General features: G+C 43.7%; 1 protein-coding gene across 2 annotated transcripts in view; it reads right to left on the bottom strand.

Moving 5' to 3' along the window:
• Positions 1-10,668, bottom strand: part of FAM124A (family with sequence similarity 124 member A) — a 57,109-nt gene extending 46,441 nt beyond the window's left edge. For both annotated transcript variants that reach the window (XM_054446948.2, XM_054446947.2), the window contains exons 1-2: positions 10,428-10,668; positions 1,611-1,642 (exon numbers count right to left, since the gene is read on the bottom strand). In XM_054446948.2, the coding sequence (XP_054302923.2) occupies positions 1,611-1,642; positions 10,428-10,495 (100 nt within the window). In that variant the 5' untranslated portion in view covers positions 10,496-10,668. The remainder of the gene's footprint in view (positions 1-1,610; positions 1,643-10,427) is intronic.
• Between the last annotated feature and the right edge of the window lie 6,185 nt (positions 10,669-16,853).

The following is a 16,853-nucleotide window of genomic DNA, read 5'->3' as shown; positions in this document are numbered from 1 at the left end:
AGAGCAATAGCAGGGTATTGATCCCAGCTGCACTAATAGCAATTCCAACTCAGAGGCTGCAATTAAAATAATGGAGAAGAAAACATCCCAAACCAAATTACCAGTTTTGATAACTATAGAGGTGTTGTGTTGTGACCCAGAGGACTGATTTGTGAGCTACAAATTGAGCTAAGGCTTCACAAAAGTATTTTAGAAAAATCATTCTGAAAAGAAATGTAGCCTCTGGGCAAAACTGAGTGGAATGAAAACAGTGGCACACAGAGAGAGAGTTCAACTGAGCTTTCTCTGGTTTTAGGAATGCAGGAGCTTTGGGGAATGAGTGCAAATCTCTGAAGCATTATTCTCATTATTACTAATGGTTCTTAATAACTAAGGGGCAACATTGGGTCTCCAGTTGGCTGAACTGACCAGAAATTGCTCATTGCAGTTATACTAATAATGAAATATAATTTGACACTAAATTACAAATCCAGATATAAAACTATCTGCTCAGTCTGTTATTGCAAAGGAAAACTAAGCCAGAACATCAATAAATAGAATAATCCAATTAAGTGTCTCTCCATTTGGGAACTATTTAGAATTCAGAGTTTAACAGGCTAGTGAGATAGGGCAAAACAATTTAGTATTTACTGATTTAAACAATCAGGGCTTTTATATTAAGACAATAACTTTGTTAATTTAAAATAAGTATTCAATCAATCTGAATGGCTTTGGTCATTTATGTAGTAATCTTAATCACTCTCAATTCTTTCTAGTTATGAGGCCTAATTTCTCATGAGTACATTTACCTGTACTTTAATATTAAATATAAGCACGTTTTTAATAACCAGTGTCTTTGTAAACATATTTCTGATCATTTTTTGCTGCATATAATAACCACCTATAAGCCAGGAATTACAAATACAGGATGATGGATTGATAAAAATGTCTGTATTCTTTTAGTCACATTTAAGTGGAAAAGTAACAGCTAAATTCCCTAATTATGACCTACATCGGTTATACATACTGATATATATGTATATCAATGTGCATATGTATTGGTACATATGTATTGGCATGTATAACCAATGCAGGTTATAATTAGGGAATTTAGCTATCACTTTTCCACTTTAGCTATAACTGTTCCAACTGTTAACACACTTTGCAGGATTTTGCCAGAGATAGATGTTCCCTCCATTGGAGAGGGAAGGATATTTGCCTGCAGATGCAGACAGGCAAGGGAAGAGATTTTGCAAGAGATGAGCTGGAGCAACCGCAGGGATCCAGGAACTGTGCTCTGAGCTTTCTGTTTGCCTGAGGGTAGCAGGTATCTGATAGATGTTTGTTCAATGAAAGTGCTACCTCAGATTCTTCAGAGATGATGCTCCTGGAAGCATCCACAAGCAGCTGATAAAGCCTGGGTTACATCCTTCAGGCTGAATTTCTGTATGATCAGATTCTCCAGCAAAAGCCTCCACTTCCAGAGTTACAGCATCCTGTACCACTTTCTTTGGCAAAGATGCTTTGGTGATTCTTACCTACTATAAAACCATGTACACACATGGCCTCTATGGTACTGACCTCTCCGGGGACCGTTAGACAATGCTGAAGGATGTTTAAAAGATACTTACTGCTTGTGGAGGACAGGTGGCTGTAGTCGGACCTGAAACAGAAGACCTCAGTGTTAGTAGAATTCTTTATCCAAATGATTTATTCAAGCCAGAATTTTAAACAGTCAGTGGTAAGTAGCATTTAACTGGTAAAGAAATGTCACCAATTAAAAACTGTAGTGCTAAGGCTCATTTTATGCAAAATAAAGTTACGTCTGAATTTGAAAGAAAACTTTAAAGGAACTTTAGAATTCTGGGGGCTCTCATGTGAGTTCTGCAAATTCCTCTGATGAGGTTTGGAAGAAGCCATCTAAAGGTTTCACAAAAATTCTGAATGGTTATTTTTCTGGGGAGAAGCCCCAAAGTTTTCAACAGATTCAGCACTCAGATTCACTCCAAAGGTTACTGCGAATGAGCACCCTTCAAATGTTGGCACCACACCATGGGGAAACGTTCTTTGCTGACATAAGCAGAGGATCCCAGTGCGAGGAGAGAGGGAATCTCAGCTGTGAAGGTTTCCACATTCAAGGTGGGGCTGACCACCAGGAAACAAAGGCACAATGATATTTCCACTGATTTCAGTTCCATCTGAGAAGAAAGCCTGCTGGATATTAGAGTAACAGGATGTGAGCTGTGATAGGGAAAGGGAAAAGGCAGGCTAAGGCTGGGGTGAAATCGCCCTTTCAGTTTCTATGCTGAGAAATCAGCTGCTGGCATTCAGCCTCCGTAAGAGTGGGGCTCTGGCCAAGGATCTGCTTAATCTCTAGTAAATTTCTGCCCTACTTCTGTAGCTGTTAAGACTTTCCTCTCTGGCAACAAATTTGATATGGAAGCTATTTATTTTCTTCCCCTAGTGTCCCAAAGTCATTCTCAATAGGAAATTAATCACTTTAGCACGTAGGGATTTATTCTGCCATGGAAGTTAGCGGACGTAGTTATGCAAATAAACTGCTTAATTATGTTTAATTTTATAGATATACGTTCCTTTTATCTCCTTAGTCTCCTGCTGCTTTTCCTGAATCATCCAATTTTCACTCCATTGAACTTCTTGCCACATTTAAAAAAGTACATGCAAAACTTTTTTAAAAAATCATAAGCAGCATGCCTCTTACTGATTAAAATAACCTACATCACTCAAAATGCTGCACTGATTTATTGGTCGAGGAACAAAATGGAAGAAAACAACATGTGGTTTTCACTTTTGCAAATGAAATTCTTTAGTAGTCATGGAATCAATGAATTTTAAAACTGGAAAGAATAACAACTACCAACATTTGCATATCCCTTTATATATTACAAACTGCATTCATATATATATATAAAATTCAATTTTTTATTTTATTGACTAGGAAATTAAAATGATACTATCTGTACAGAGACCAGGAGGTGAGCAATGATTAGTGACTGAAGTTGAGTGTGCAGGGTGGGTGGAGAGGAAGGACTCCGAAGGCAGAATGGACTGACTGGCTAGCACATGGTGACATACTGGCTAAGGGAGACAACAGAGAGGGGAGGGTCAAGGATTAGAAACGTTCTGAAGCCCAGGATTTGTAACCCAGTACTGGTGCATTAAATTCTTTCTGGAACCATTCAGGACATAAACTTTAGAACAATACTTGGAAATGTAATTATATATAAATTTAGTGACTGCTCAGCAAATATCCACTGTGGTAGATGCAACAGGAAAACAACTCAATTACAATAAAATCATCTTAAGATGGACAGACTTTAAAGAAATGTCATGACTATTCAAATACAACACAATAAGAACGTGTGATATTGCTATTTCTTTTATTCTTTAAAATGTGTATTTTCAGCTAGGATTTTCCAAATTCTCTTGAAGCAGATGGGATTCACATATGCATACATTTTAAAGATCTGCATACAGATGGATATGTATGTAGAATGAAATTAACACTTGAAACATAGTTCAAGAATCTTAAAGTGCAACAGTATTTTAGTGTCTTAGGACAGGTGCTGGCATAACTGATGCCCCTCTATGAGTCCCTCCACATTTCTAGAGACTAAGGGCATCACCGGGTTGGGCCCGCCAAATGGTCAGCCTTCTGACAATCACGCTGATCCTGCTCCAGTTCCCTCCACATACAGCAGCCAATCTTTGCAAAGGATAAATCTGATCTTGTCTCTCTCTGGATGAAATTCAAGCTCGCTAGTGTAAAACACAAACCCCTCTCTCCGTGACGGATGGCCCAGCTCTGCAGACCAACTTTCACCCTGGTCCACTGTCACAACAGAAACACACGGAAAGTCACCTACAGCCTCCCACTGCTCTCCAGCCTCTGATCCTCAGTATATGCAATTTGTATACAGTTGCCATAATGACGGAGACACAATTTTGAATTGCTCTTTTCACTTTATACCATCATAACATGCTGCTACACATTTCCTGTAATTATCATTTTAAATTAAGTAATACACTATAATTTATTCAACCTTTTTGTTGGCTAAATGATCGTTCCTGGTTGTTCACCTTTACAAAACACACGGCAATGAGGTATTTATGAATATAGCTTTATATTTATTTTCTTTTCCTTAGAAAAATTATCATGGGTGGAAATATAGACTGAATTGAGGTATAAATACTTTTATAGTTCTTAAAATATATTCCAAATAACCTCAAAAGCTTATTTACTAGAAATACTGCTAGGAAACACAAACTACAAAGCTTGAAACAATTTTGTACATAATAAATAGATTCAAACCATTTCAGAGAACAACCAGGTATTTGATTAGGGTTCTCTGGACAAGTCTGTACTCTGGACAAGTTTTTTTTAGGCAAGAAGGAAGAGCAGTAGGGTACCTGCCTTGAGATTTCTGTTTATTGGTCTCACATCATAAGAATTTAGTTAGCTGGCTATGCATAAGACATTCAACCCTGCCAGAATGAAGCATGAAAGGTGAATTTAGAATGAAAAATTTATACACATGATATAGAGCAGAATAATACAAGAATTATGTACATTCACACACCTGACAAATACAGACACATTTCCAAATACTATTTAGTATTTGTGGCAATAATGAACAGAAAGTTAGATGCAGTCCCTTGACTATATTAATTACAATATTATATATAGGGATTATATAGAGGTTCTATACCTAAGACAGTTTACCCTATCAGACAGCAGCCTAGCTACCAAATGATACACTACATATATACAGAATACCTTCCTAAATTATTTTCCAGGAAAATCATGGCATAAGAATTGATCTTGGCATTCCTGTAAAATTGATCTTGATGTTTCTGTAAAACCTCAGCTATTGAGCATCATGAACCTCATCTGTTAATCCTCATTTCACTGAATTAAATTTAGTGTTAACTAGCTCCACCTTGAATACAAAGATAACAAAGTACTAACAAATGATCTGGTCTTCTATACAGCATTTCCCCTTTCGTCTTTTTAAAAGACCTATCCCATTTAAAAATTCACCCCACCTATTCTTTTCCACCCACCTATTTAAAGTCTAGACCCCTGATTTTTTGTTATGTCTTAAGTCACAGCGAAGTATCAATTGGAGGTCCTCCAAAGAAACAGGGCATGGTATGGCCCTACAGGTTCAGAAGCTCAGTGACAGCTGAGATGGAAGTGGAAGTTCATTAATGCCAGACCAAAGTATTGAATGAAAATAACCCATCATGTACAAAAGAGTGGCTTACATGCCAAATCTTGAAGACATCAATAACGAAACAGTCATTATAAAGCATTGGCTTTTATTTGGGTTTACAAGGAACTGGCTGTCCTTCTATTTAAGGGAGTCTGTTTCTTAAGAGAGTTTACCACCATCAGCAGCCAACTTGCCAGTTTTTGCTAACAGAAAGTACATAACAGCACAAGGCTTCTTTCAAGTGGTTTTGGAAAATGGGAGTTTCAAAATGACATCAATTGCTACAGAAGAATACTAGTTTGCTTTTAGTCTTGGTCTGTATTAGGTGGGTGAGACAGCAGCAGCAGCATTTCAAGCAAAAGAAAATGTCTGAGCAGAAAACAAGAATTAATTACAGATCAAACAGCTCCTGGAGACGCAGCTTCACTAGGTGGGAAGCACACTGGAGATCCAGGCTTCAATTCATGCCTCTAACGAGCCATGTGCCCTCTGAGTCTCCATTTCCTCATCTGTAAAATATAATTATTAGAATACCGAGGCATGCCCTGTAGTCTCTCAGATGTTCTGAATGATCACATTACTTAAGGTATTTAAAAGCAACAGAGGATCTATTGTGATGAGTTTGAAAAACATATGGTCTTGAGTTCACAATTTTTATTATATAAAACTCTAAGTTTATAATTTGGAGTGTTCTTCATAACAATAATAATATAGTATGGTGAGAAATAATCATATACTAAGGGTTCTAGACACTGAACAGCCACTGTTCTAGGGGCTTTAAATATATACGCTCATTTAATCCTCACACTAACCCTAGAAGGTAGGTACTACTATCATCATCCCCATTGTACAGAGGAGGAAACTGAGAGCAGAGAGGTTAAGTCACTGGATCAAGGTTTCACAGTCCCTAAGTGGAGGAGCCAGAATGTGAATGCAAGCAGGCTGGCTCTTGTGACTGTAACTTTCAAAGTGGCCAACATGGCCACCAGCAGTGGGACCCACAAAGTTTCTCAGAACTGTTTCTTCCATCATGCCACTGAAAGGATGGATAATCAGCTTAAGCAATACCCTGACAGCCCTTGTTTCTGTTTTGTTCACACCCCCTTACCCCAAATTTCGATGATCCTAACTATCCACTCTCTCTCTCTCTGCCTGACCCTAGGTAGTTGAGCATTGCTGCGAGAAAATAAATAACAAGGGGAACTCGTACCCCTTGTTATTTATTTAAATACGTAATTGCAAATTTCAACTGGGCACCCGCTCAACATTGCCCCAAACAACTATTCAAATCTCCATTCTCCTCAGATGGTGGAGGGCTGTATTTACACCAAAGAGAAACCCCATCTTGCCTGCTCTTCTAATTGCAGGAGGGGATGTCCTGCCTCCTACCTAAAGCCATCCATCCCCCTGTGGTCTGAAGTCCATCTGCCTCCACTTTTTCAGAATGCTGACACTATAGGGCCAGAAGCAGTGGCTCACACCTATAATCCTAGTGCTTTGGGAGGCCAAGGTGGAAGGATTGCTTGAAGCCAGGAGTTTAAGACAGTTTCTGAGCAACATAGCAGGACCTTGTGTTTATAAAAATAAAAATAAAAAAATTAGCTGGGCATGGTGTCGGTGGTGCAGGCCTGTAATCCCAGCTCCTCAGGAGGCTGAGGCGGGAGGATTACTTGAGCCTTGGAATTTCAGGTTGCAGTGAGCCATGATTCCACCAATGCACTCCAGCATGGGTGACAGAGAGACCTGTCTGTTAAAAAAAAAAAAAAAAAAAGAAGAAAGAAAGCAAGCGACATTACAGATTATCATCTTTTCTCCTCCTTCTCCTTTCCCTTTCTATAGAATCCTTTCTATCACACTGATTGCTCAATTAGCGCCTATGTTTAAGAAATCTTTCTTCACTCCACTCTCCCCTTTAGCTACTGCCTCTTTTTGCCTCTCCTTTTTCCAGACAAAGGAATCCACCTGTCTCCTTTTCTTCACATTCTACTGCCTTCTAGAGCCACTCTAATCTGGCTCCTGCCTCCACCACCCCTCTGTGAAATATCACTCTTCCTTCACTTCATCATCTCCATTTAAAAAAGACATTTAGCGTTCCTCATCTTCATTAGTTTCTCAGTAGCATAGTTGATCTCTCCTTCCTTTCTCAAAAACTCAAACCTCCCTTGGCTTCAATGATTCATATTCTTCTTTCTTTGACTCCAAGTCTACTCTTTCTCAGGCTCCTTTATCAGCTCATTCTCATTGACTGGGCGTTTAAATGTAGTTTCTCAAGGCTGGTATTAAAGAGCACCTGCTGCACAGAGTTGTTGAAGGATTCCAGGAGTCCATGAAATACATAAAGGCTTAGAACAGTAGGTGGCACATACTAAATGCTAAGAAAGTGCTTGCTATTACCTTCAGTTGATTTAGTCTCTCCCAGAGCTTCCATTGCCATTTTTAGTACCCAAATGCAATGTCATTGTGCAGACCTCCCTTCTGAGTTTCAGACAAATATACCCAACTGCTGATTCATCATCTTTACCTGGATGTCTTGCAACACCTCAGACACAGTGTGTGGAAAATGAAATGTCTCATACCTTGCCCAAACTTGGTTTGGAATAGATCACCAGCTACTTTGAGAATTTGATAAAAAAAAAAAATAAGTTCTCTTCTCATACAAATTCACAAAGCACATCATTTTGCATACAACTTGAAGGAATTCATGGACCCCAAAGTAAGGATCACTGCGTTAGCATATGTGTCACTTGAGCTGAGTCCTGAAAGAAGAGTAGAGTTTCACCTGACAGACAGGCATGTCAGGTGGGAAGGGCAGAGCTGGCAAAGAGGGCAGCTTGACAAAGGTGAGGAAACAGAAAAACCTGTCGGATGTGGCTAGATACAAGGCGCAAAGAAGGACCTGCTGAGAAACAAGGCCAGAGAGGGAAGAAGGAAACTCCATAACGGGAGTCAGGGCATATAGACCATGTTAAATTCTTTGCATTTGTAGATAACAGAGCCATAAAAGTTTGAAAGGGAGAGACATGATCAGATTTGCATTTTAAATATACTAACGATAGCAAACACTTATTGTTTTCTATGTGCTTTCTACACAATCTCTGTGAAAGCTGGATAGGGTAAGGGGTGGGGGCAAGCTCCGGAAAAGTAGGGAAATGAACAGCTTTTTGATAACTGAAATTCAAGGGCTCTGTGAATATATGGCAAAAACAAAACTAATTAGCATACATTGAAATGCATGCTATTTTACCTTTAGCTTAAGGATACTAGTGATACAGTAAGAATTCCTCTTTTTTTTTGGAGATGGAGTTTCGCTCTTGTTGCCCATGCTGGAGTGCAATGGCGTGATCTCGGCTCATGGCAACCTCCACCTCCCAGGTTCAAGCGATTCTTCTGCCTTAGCCTCCCGAGTAGCTGGGATTACAGGCATGCGCCACAACGCCCGGCTAATTCTGTATTTTTTTTTTTTAGTAGGGATGAGGTTTCTCCATTTTGGCCAGGCTGGTCTTGAACTCCCGACCTCAGGAGATCCGCCCACCTCAGCCTCCCAAAGTGCTGGGATTACAGGCGCGAGCTACCGCGGCCGGCCAAGAATTCTTTAAACAATTCTGTTCTGTTACAACTACACATTTTAGTGACAGAGGCTGAGAATAGAAGCTCTGGTGTCAGCAGGAGTGGGGAGCCCCTCCCAGGAGGCCTGGCAGCTGTCATGCTGATGTCCAGATCCTGGGGCGATGTCACCCCCTGGGTCCAGGACTTCCTCTCCCTTTTCTAAGGCAGAGCGCTTGAAAAAAATATCAGTTTTAGGTGAGCTCTGCAAATTGAAAATGAATAGACTAGTGAATGCTTTATTTAACGCAGCTACAAATAAGCTGGTTAATTTTGCTTTGTTTCTTCTATTCATGGTCTAGCTAACTAGTGGCAGAAAAAAAAAAAAAGCCAATAATCTTCAATTAAAGTTGATAAATGCCACTTACACAAAGAGTGGGAAGAAGCAAGGAAGTTTGGCATTTAGCATCAGGTTACTCCACCAGATTATAATTGGGTGCTGTAGAGAGCTATGAATAAGTTTGGATAACAGAGAAAGCCCATTGCTGGGTGAATGCCCTAGGGAGTAAAGTCCCGCATTTGGGCTAGGAGTGGTGGGGCAGGAGGGGCCGTGTGGGGAGCTTTGCTGGGGTTGGGTTAGAACTCTGGGTCGATCGTGGGCCTGGATTCTCTACCTGCCCTCACAGGGTTGCCAAATCCTGAGATTAGTCTAAAACCTCTCCGACCTTCCAGGAATGAGGCTTTCTGTAGTCTGGGCAGCTCCCGCCCTCCCCCAGGATTACTCCAGATAGGAAAAGACACCCTTTCCTCCTGGGTCAGTACCCGCGGCCTGGATGTGGTGCTGACTCTGCACAGGAAAGTCCTTTAGAGACAGAGGCAGCCTGGAAGCCTTTATAATGACATTCATCTCCTAAAAGGCATTTTGTCTTTTGTTCCGCTCAGGAAAACTGTTTGGAGACTAACTAACTAATTAGTCTCCAAAGGTTTGAGCTCATTGTTTGAGTACGCTGAAGCGAAAAGAATAGTTTAAAAAAAAAAAAAAAAAGCAGAGCTAGATCCTAATCCCAACACCATCTCCACCCCGCCGGTACAACAGGCCAAGGGTCCAGCTGGGACAGGTGCACTTAGAGGTGAGGAAGTTCGGCGGGACTGGAGGAGTCGAGGAGGGGGACTCGGCAGCACAGATTAAAGTCCCAGGATGAAGCCATATAACGAGAAACGCCATCCTCCTAGCCGACTTCGGAAAGACTTTTAGGTGCGGGTGTCCCACCCTGCTTTCCTCCTCTCCTGATCTCCAGGGCCGGACTCCAGGGGGCTCCGGAGCTACAGGAGGAAAGTCCCCGAGGAAGGAGGAAACAAGTGCAATAGCATCTCCTGTCTCTAGCGATGCAGACAAGGGGTCTTTGCATCCGCCTGGCGCTCTGCATCGCCTCACAGGATGGGTGGGCTTGCAATGAACCTTGAGTCCTTCCACTTTCCTTCCCCCGGGTGGGGCCAGCCCTGCCCAGGGCAGCGCGGCCCGCCCAGGAGGGAGCGGGGGATCCGGCAGGAGGAGAAGCCCCGCGCCCCGGTCCCGTCGCAGGGATCAGGAGGGTCCCCGGCCGGGGAGGAGCCGCCGCGCAACTCGGAGAGCGCCCCCCGCCCGCGGCCCGGCCCGGCGCGGCTCACCCTCCGGTCTCGGCGCCCGAGTCCACGCAGTCGTCCTCCTCGCCGCCGCCGCCCGCCTTTGGGTCCATGGTGCACGTCCCGGCCGCGCTCGGCTTGCGGGCGCCGTCGTGACCCGGGGCGCCTTCCCTCCCGGCCGCCCAATACGAGCCGGCCGGGCCCCCTCCGAGCGTCTGGCGGCTCGGGAGCCGGCAAACAACTCAAGCGCCAGCCGCGAACCCCGCGCCGCGCCCTCTCCCGGCCGCGCCCGGCTGGGCACCCGCGCCCGCGCCCGCTCCGCCCCTCGCCGTCCGGTGGGACCCGCGTGTGCGCGCGGCGATGCGCGGGGAGTGCGCGCGAGCGCGTGTGCGAGCGCGTGGGGGGCGTGTGAGTGTGAGTGGCCGAGGTGTGTGAGGTCCCGTGCGTCTGTGGATGCGGTGTGATGTGGGTGCGGTGTGCACTCCTGGTTGCACGCGACTGTGGCTGTGCTGAGCGCGTGTGCCCGTCTGTGGTGCGTGACCGCGTGTGTGTTGTGGGGGCGGGGTGAGTGTGCACACGAGAGCCGCCTCTCTCCCCCAGGCCCACAGTCCGGGAATCCCGAGCCCCAGGGCTTGCCAGGAGGTTCCCCACCTCCTGATCTGGGAGGAGCACTGAGAAAACCAACCTCAGCGCATCGTGAAAGCTGAGAAGGATTTGTTTCCCTTTTGGGACCAATCCGAACACCTGGATGTTTTCTTATAGTTTCTGAAGAATTGCTGACGCCAAATTCATTATCACCTTTCTCAGTACACGTCTGAGTGACATCCCACCCCCTCAACTTTCCAGTTTACAATAGGTGTCATGCATTCTTTTGCTACTTAAAAAAAAAAAAAAGCCTTTAAAAATAATTTAAAGAGCATTGAATGAACCTGCAATTCACGGGTTGTTGCAGCAAGGGAATAACCTTAGGGTGAGTTAATGATCGCTTTTGGAGGGGCTCACCTCTTAGGAGGGTGAAGAGGGAGGCAAGTTGTCAGGGCAGGCGGAAGGAGAATCTGAACAACTTGAATTTAGTTCTGACAGCCCTATCCAAACCATTGGGAGGAATTGTCCTTACAGAGCCTAAAATTTCTTGCACCCCAAACAGCAACGGACATATTGGTGGGCATTAGCTGAAAGAAAGGAGCGTGCCAGTTCTTCAAGGGAGATTCCCCTGCCCATTTTTTATCTTGCAGCCAGGAGGGAACCTGCCTTTATTTACTCTGTGTGGGAACAATTCAAACTGTACCTCATTTGATCCTCGAGGAAGTGCTGTGAAATAGGCTTGCTTTTCTATTTTATCGTCAAGGAAACTAAACCCCACCGGTTCGAGTGCCTTGTCCCAGGACACCCTATCAGTGAGTAGGGAAGCCAGGTAGTCCACTTAAGGTAGCTGGAGCCTGTGCCACTTACCCAGAAGGCTGATGAGTGGGCCAGTTGTATCCTCAGGAAGATGGTACTAAGGAAAAGGCCAGGGAAGAAAGGGTGAAATCAGCATGACTTTTAGAAGATGGGCTTTGGAAAATGAGATGCTATTTAAATGATTTCTGCCTTTCTCAAATATCCAGAGAAAGGGCACGCCAGACCAAAACCTCGAGCCACATCTCAAAATGATGCATTGATTCAGGTTCCCCTCGCCCACAGGTGACACAGTGTTATCATTCATCATTGGCATAGCAGTCTAATGGCAACTCAGTGATGCATTTATTATATGGAAGAGAAGCTTGAACGGTATGGTATCACTGTATTCTAGTGATGCATGGCTTTCTGCTTCAGTTCCCAGGTTTTAATAGCCTCACTTCATTTTTTGCTTGTTTGTTTGAGACAGGGTCTTACTCTGTTGCCCAGGCTAGAGTGCAGTGGCACAATCACAGCTCACTACAGCCTCGACCTCCATGATTCAAGTGATCTTCCCAGCCTCCTGAGTAGCTGGGACTACAGGCGTGCCACCATGCCCAGCTGAGTTTTAATTTTTTTGTAGAGAAAAATATGTTGCCCAGGCTGGTCTCGAACTCCTGGCCTCAAGTGATCCTCCTGCCTCGGCCTCTCAAAGTGCTGGGATTATAGGCATGAGCCATTGCACCTGGCACATTTTTTGGGAGGGTGGGGTATAAGAGTTGCTGGCAGGTAACCAGCACAAGAACCTTGAAGTGATCACTGCAGGTTATCTAGCCCCTAAACTTACATGGTTCCCACACTCCATAGTCCAGCTCTTTAATGTCAGTCTCTTTAATCATGTGGGTACAATGCTCTCCTCCACCCCTTTAAGATGGGGACAGAAAAGTGTCACTGGTCTGCTTAGGGTGTCTTGACTGCTGCCCTAAAGATATTCCTATCAGAGCCTGAGAATAGTGTTGGGGGAATACTGAGGTATGGCAGGAAGTGTAACAGGCCAGGAAACATGATGAAACCTGACTTCTGGATTGGAATCCATCATGTACTAGTTGTTTAAACTCTCAATAGAGAAAAAGGATAGGCCATCAACTGTTTCTAAAGTTCTTACTACATGTCAGGCATTGTGGTAAGGATTTTACATACATGATTTATCTAATTCTCACAAAATCCTTGTGAGGCTTCCTTTGTCCTTAAAATGGGGTGTTGATATAAATCTCACAGGAGATTCAAAGCCCCTTAGAAACTATGAAGCATATGAATAAAAGATATTGCTGATTTTTTAATCACTTTTTCTCAGAAAGGTCTGAACATCAATCTTTTGTTGTATTTCACCTATAAAGCATGTTTCAGTCTCTGTTTATATTATTGCATGTGTTGGTGTGTTAGAAAACAAGGCAGTTCATTCATTTATTTATTGAACACTCAGTGTGTACTAGGCAGGGGCTGGTGCTGGGGATACGTTGAGGAATAGGCCAGAGCTATTTTCTGGCCTAATGGAGTTTTTTGGGTCAAGAGAGGGCAAGGCCAGTGGGCATGGCTGGCCTTCCCACCAGGAGAGGTATGTAGTGCCATCAGCCATTAGAATAGGACTGGAATGCCAAAGCCCTGTCTTGGAGGAAAAATCTTAAGATAATCGGATGGTAAATAGAGTCCATCAACTTTGCTGATGAAAGAGATGGATTAGTAATTGAGTAGGCCAAGAGTAATTGGGAGGGGGCCAAAAAAAGAGGAGCTAAGTAGCTTTAAGATAAGAACTTTAAAGCAAGAGACTAAAAACAGATAAAAATAAATATCTCCAGAACATAGGATTTGCCCAGATTTGGATTTCAGTTTAGAGGGAAGCTAGGCCACTTTCATTGCATCTGTACCATTTGCTATTAGGCGAGCTTGATTTAGTCCCTTAAGTAAAATATTTGTTAGGGTTATCCAGTAGCAAATAGAACCAGAAAATATATTGGTCTGGGAACTTTTGCTCATTCGTTTTAATTAATTAATTACTTTTTGAAAACACATTTCCCGGAAGCAAAAATTACAGGTTAAAGAATGACATTAAAATTAAAGAAAAAGAAATCTCTTTCTTCCAAGTCTCCAGAAGAGTCTGTCTAATGTGAAAAATAAATATTATGATCATGAGAAGAAAATTTATAAACTATTGACAAATTTACTTAGACAAAGAAAGGCACTAGCCCTACATGCAAACATAAGGGGACCAGATGGCAAAGGGATAAATGAAATGAAAGATAAACTGTTGTGCTGGGAAATAATCTCATTAAAATATAAATGACTCCACTTTGATAAGGGAGAGCACAGATAGTGGTCCTGCCTTGGAGGCTTCCCAAGAATTCTCAGCCTGCAGTTTATACCCGGACGAGATCTGGAGTCCAAGCCAGACATCAGACCACACACCCACTGTGACCCCCAACAACTGGTGGGTGGGTGGGCGTAAAATGAGATGGGAATGTGAAAGGCTGGCTTCTGGAAATGTGCTGTGCAAATTTAAGAATCAAAGGGAACCCTAGACTCAGGGCACTGCCCTCCAGTCCCCCGTGAATAGACACGCCTCCTGGGAACTGTGGCCAAGTCACCCATTTATGGTTCTACGAATAACCTAGGCTTGGAAAGCTTTGGCCTTCTGTCCACTTTCATCCTGACATTTTCCTTCAGGGACCCGGTCCTCCCCAGCTCCAACGGCCTGTTAGTCAGCTTGGGCTGCCATTACAAAGTACCACAGACAGCATGGCTTCAACAATAGAAGCTGATTTCGTCACAGTTCTGGAGGCTGGAGGTGGAAGATCATGGTGTCAGCAGGATAGGTTTCTTTGGAGGCCTTTCCTTGGCTTGCAGATGGCCGCCTTCTCTCTGTATCTTTCTTCTATCTGTGTGCATCCTTGGGTCTCTTTGTGTGTCCAAATTTCCTCTTCTTATAAATTAAACAGTCAGATTAGATGAAGACCAACTCTAATGGCCTCTTTGTAACTAAATCACTTTTTCTTTCTTTCTTTCTTTCTTTCTTTCTTTCTTTCTTTTCTTTCTTTCTTTCCTTCTTTCTTTCTTCTTTCTGTCTCTCTCTCTCTCTTTGTTTTTTTTTTTTTTTGAGATGGAGTCTCGCTCTGTCGCCAGGCTGGAGTGCAGTGGCACAATCTTGGCTCACGGCAACCTCCACCTTCTGGGTTCAAGCGAGTCTCCTGCCTCAGCCTCCCGAGTAGCCAGGACTACAGGTGCGCACCACCACACCCAGATAATTTTTGTATTTTTAGTAGAGACGGGGTTTCACCATGTTGGCCAGGATGGTCACAATCTCTTGACCTTGTGATCTGCACACCTTGGTCTCCCAAAGTGCTGGGATTACAGGCATGAGCCACCATGCCCAGCCTTGAATCACTTCTTTAAAGACCCTGTCTCCAAATACAGTCACATTCTGAGGTACTGGGGATTAGGATATTACCACATGAATTTTAGGGGACACAATTCGACTCATAACACTGCCTTTGAAGCCGTATCATGTGGGAGGCAGGATCTTATCATGGGTAAGACTGAGTTTCTCTCCAGCCACAGTGCACAGGCCCAAGTCTTCCCTCTCCCTCTATCACCTGCTAGGCTTGTGAACTGCGGCAAGTTACTTAACCTCTCCGGGACTCAGTTGTTTGTATCGCAGGCATACTAAGGTCTTTATGAGGACTGAGATGTTATCACGCAGAGAGTACTGAGATAGTGCCTGGCACATAGGAGGTATTGGGTATTATCATTTTACTCTGTGGTCAGCTTCCATGTCTGAATCTTTCTTCATGATCTCTTTCTGGGTCTGCGTCTGACTGTCCCAGTGCTCTTGTCCCTGTCCACAGGAATGTCATGCATTCATGCACTCACTCTGCCAAATTATACTAACCTGACTATCCTGTTGGATCTGGTCCAAATAAGACAGAGATCCTGCCCTTGGACCCTGCCAATCATTAGTGGGAGATCCAAGCAAGTAAATCTCAAACCTCAATACAATGTAACTAACGCTATGACAGTGGCATATGCAATTCAGTTCAGAAAGCTGTGCAATGGTGAAATACCATCTCCACTAAAAATACAAAAATTAGCCGGGTGTGGTGGCAGCCACCTGTAATTCCAGCTACTCAGGAGGCTGAGGCAAGAGAATTGTTCGAACCTGGAGGCGGAGGTTGCAGTGAGCCGAGATTACACCACTGCACTCCAGCCTAGGCAACAGAGAAAGACCCTGTCTCAAAAAAAAAAAAAAGAAAAAGAAAAAGAAAAAAGAAAGCTGTGCAAGATGCTGTTAGAGCCCATGGAAGGGAGAAAATGACACATCCTCAGGAGGATGGGAAGGGAGGGGGTCAGGGAAAAGAGGAAAAGAGGAGGAAGTGATGAGCCCAGGTTTCAGAGAATAGATCATGTAAATTGAGTTTTACAGAGTAGAATTCAGCAAAGAGACGAAGAGGGGAAGGGCAGAAACCATTCTTCCAGCCCCACTCCTCGTGGCTGCTGGTGTGTTGTTACTACAGACATCCTGGCACCTCCTCCTGGCCCAGTGAGGACCTTGGCATTTGGGTCAGAATCATCCTGTCTACCTAAATTTTTGTCTTCATTTTGTACCTGCTCTAACCCTGCAATTTGAAACTCCAAGATACAAATTTATGACCACTCGTTCCAGTCCTTCCTATCCTCATTTCTGTCTCCCTACCTATTCCTTAGCCTCATAAAAACTCCTACTTAGGTATCTCAATTGAGCTACCCTAAAGGTCTTTGGACATACCTACTGCTTTGAGTTGTTGGCCCACAGCACAGCTTTAAGAACTTTCACTGTGACTGGGCACAGTGGCCCAGACCTGTAATCCCAGCACTATGGGAAACTGAGAGGGGAGGATCACTTGATGCTAGGAGTTCAAAACCAGCCTGGGCAATATTTCAAGACCCTATCTCTACAAAAATTAAAAAAATTGGCTGGGCATGGTGGGTTGCATGCCTGTAGTCTCAGCTACTCAGGAGGCTGAGGTGGGAGGATTACTTGAGCCCAGGAGTTGGAGGCTGTAG

Source organism: Pongo pygmaeus, chromosome 14 (genome assembly GCF_028885625.2).
Source record: "Pongo pygmaeus isolate AG05252 chromosome 14, NHGRI_mPonPyg2-v2.0_pri, whole genome shotgun sequence".
In the NCBI taxonomy this organism is placed as follows: domain Eukaryota; kingdom Metazoa; phylum Chordata; class Mammalia; order Primates; family Hominidae; genus Pongo; species Pongo pygmaeus.
Note: the sequence above shows the minus strand (reverse complement) of the source record. Positions and strands in the feature narration are given on the sequence as shown.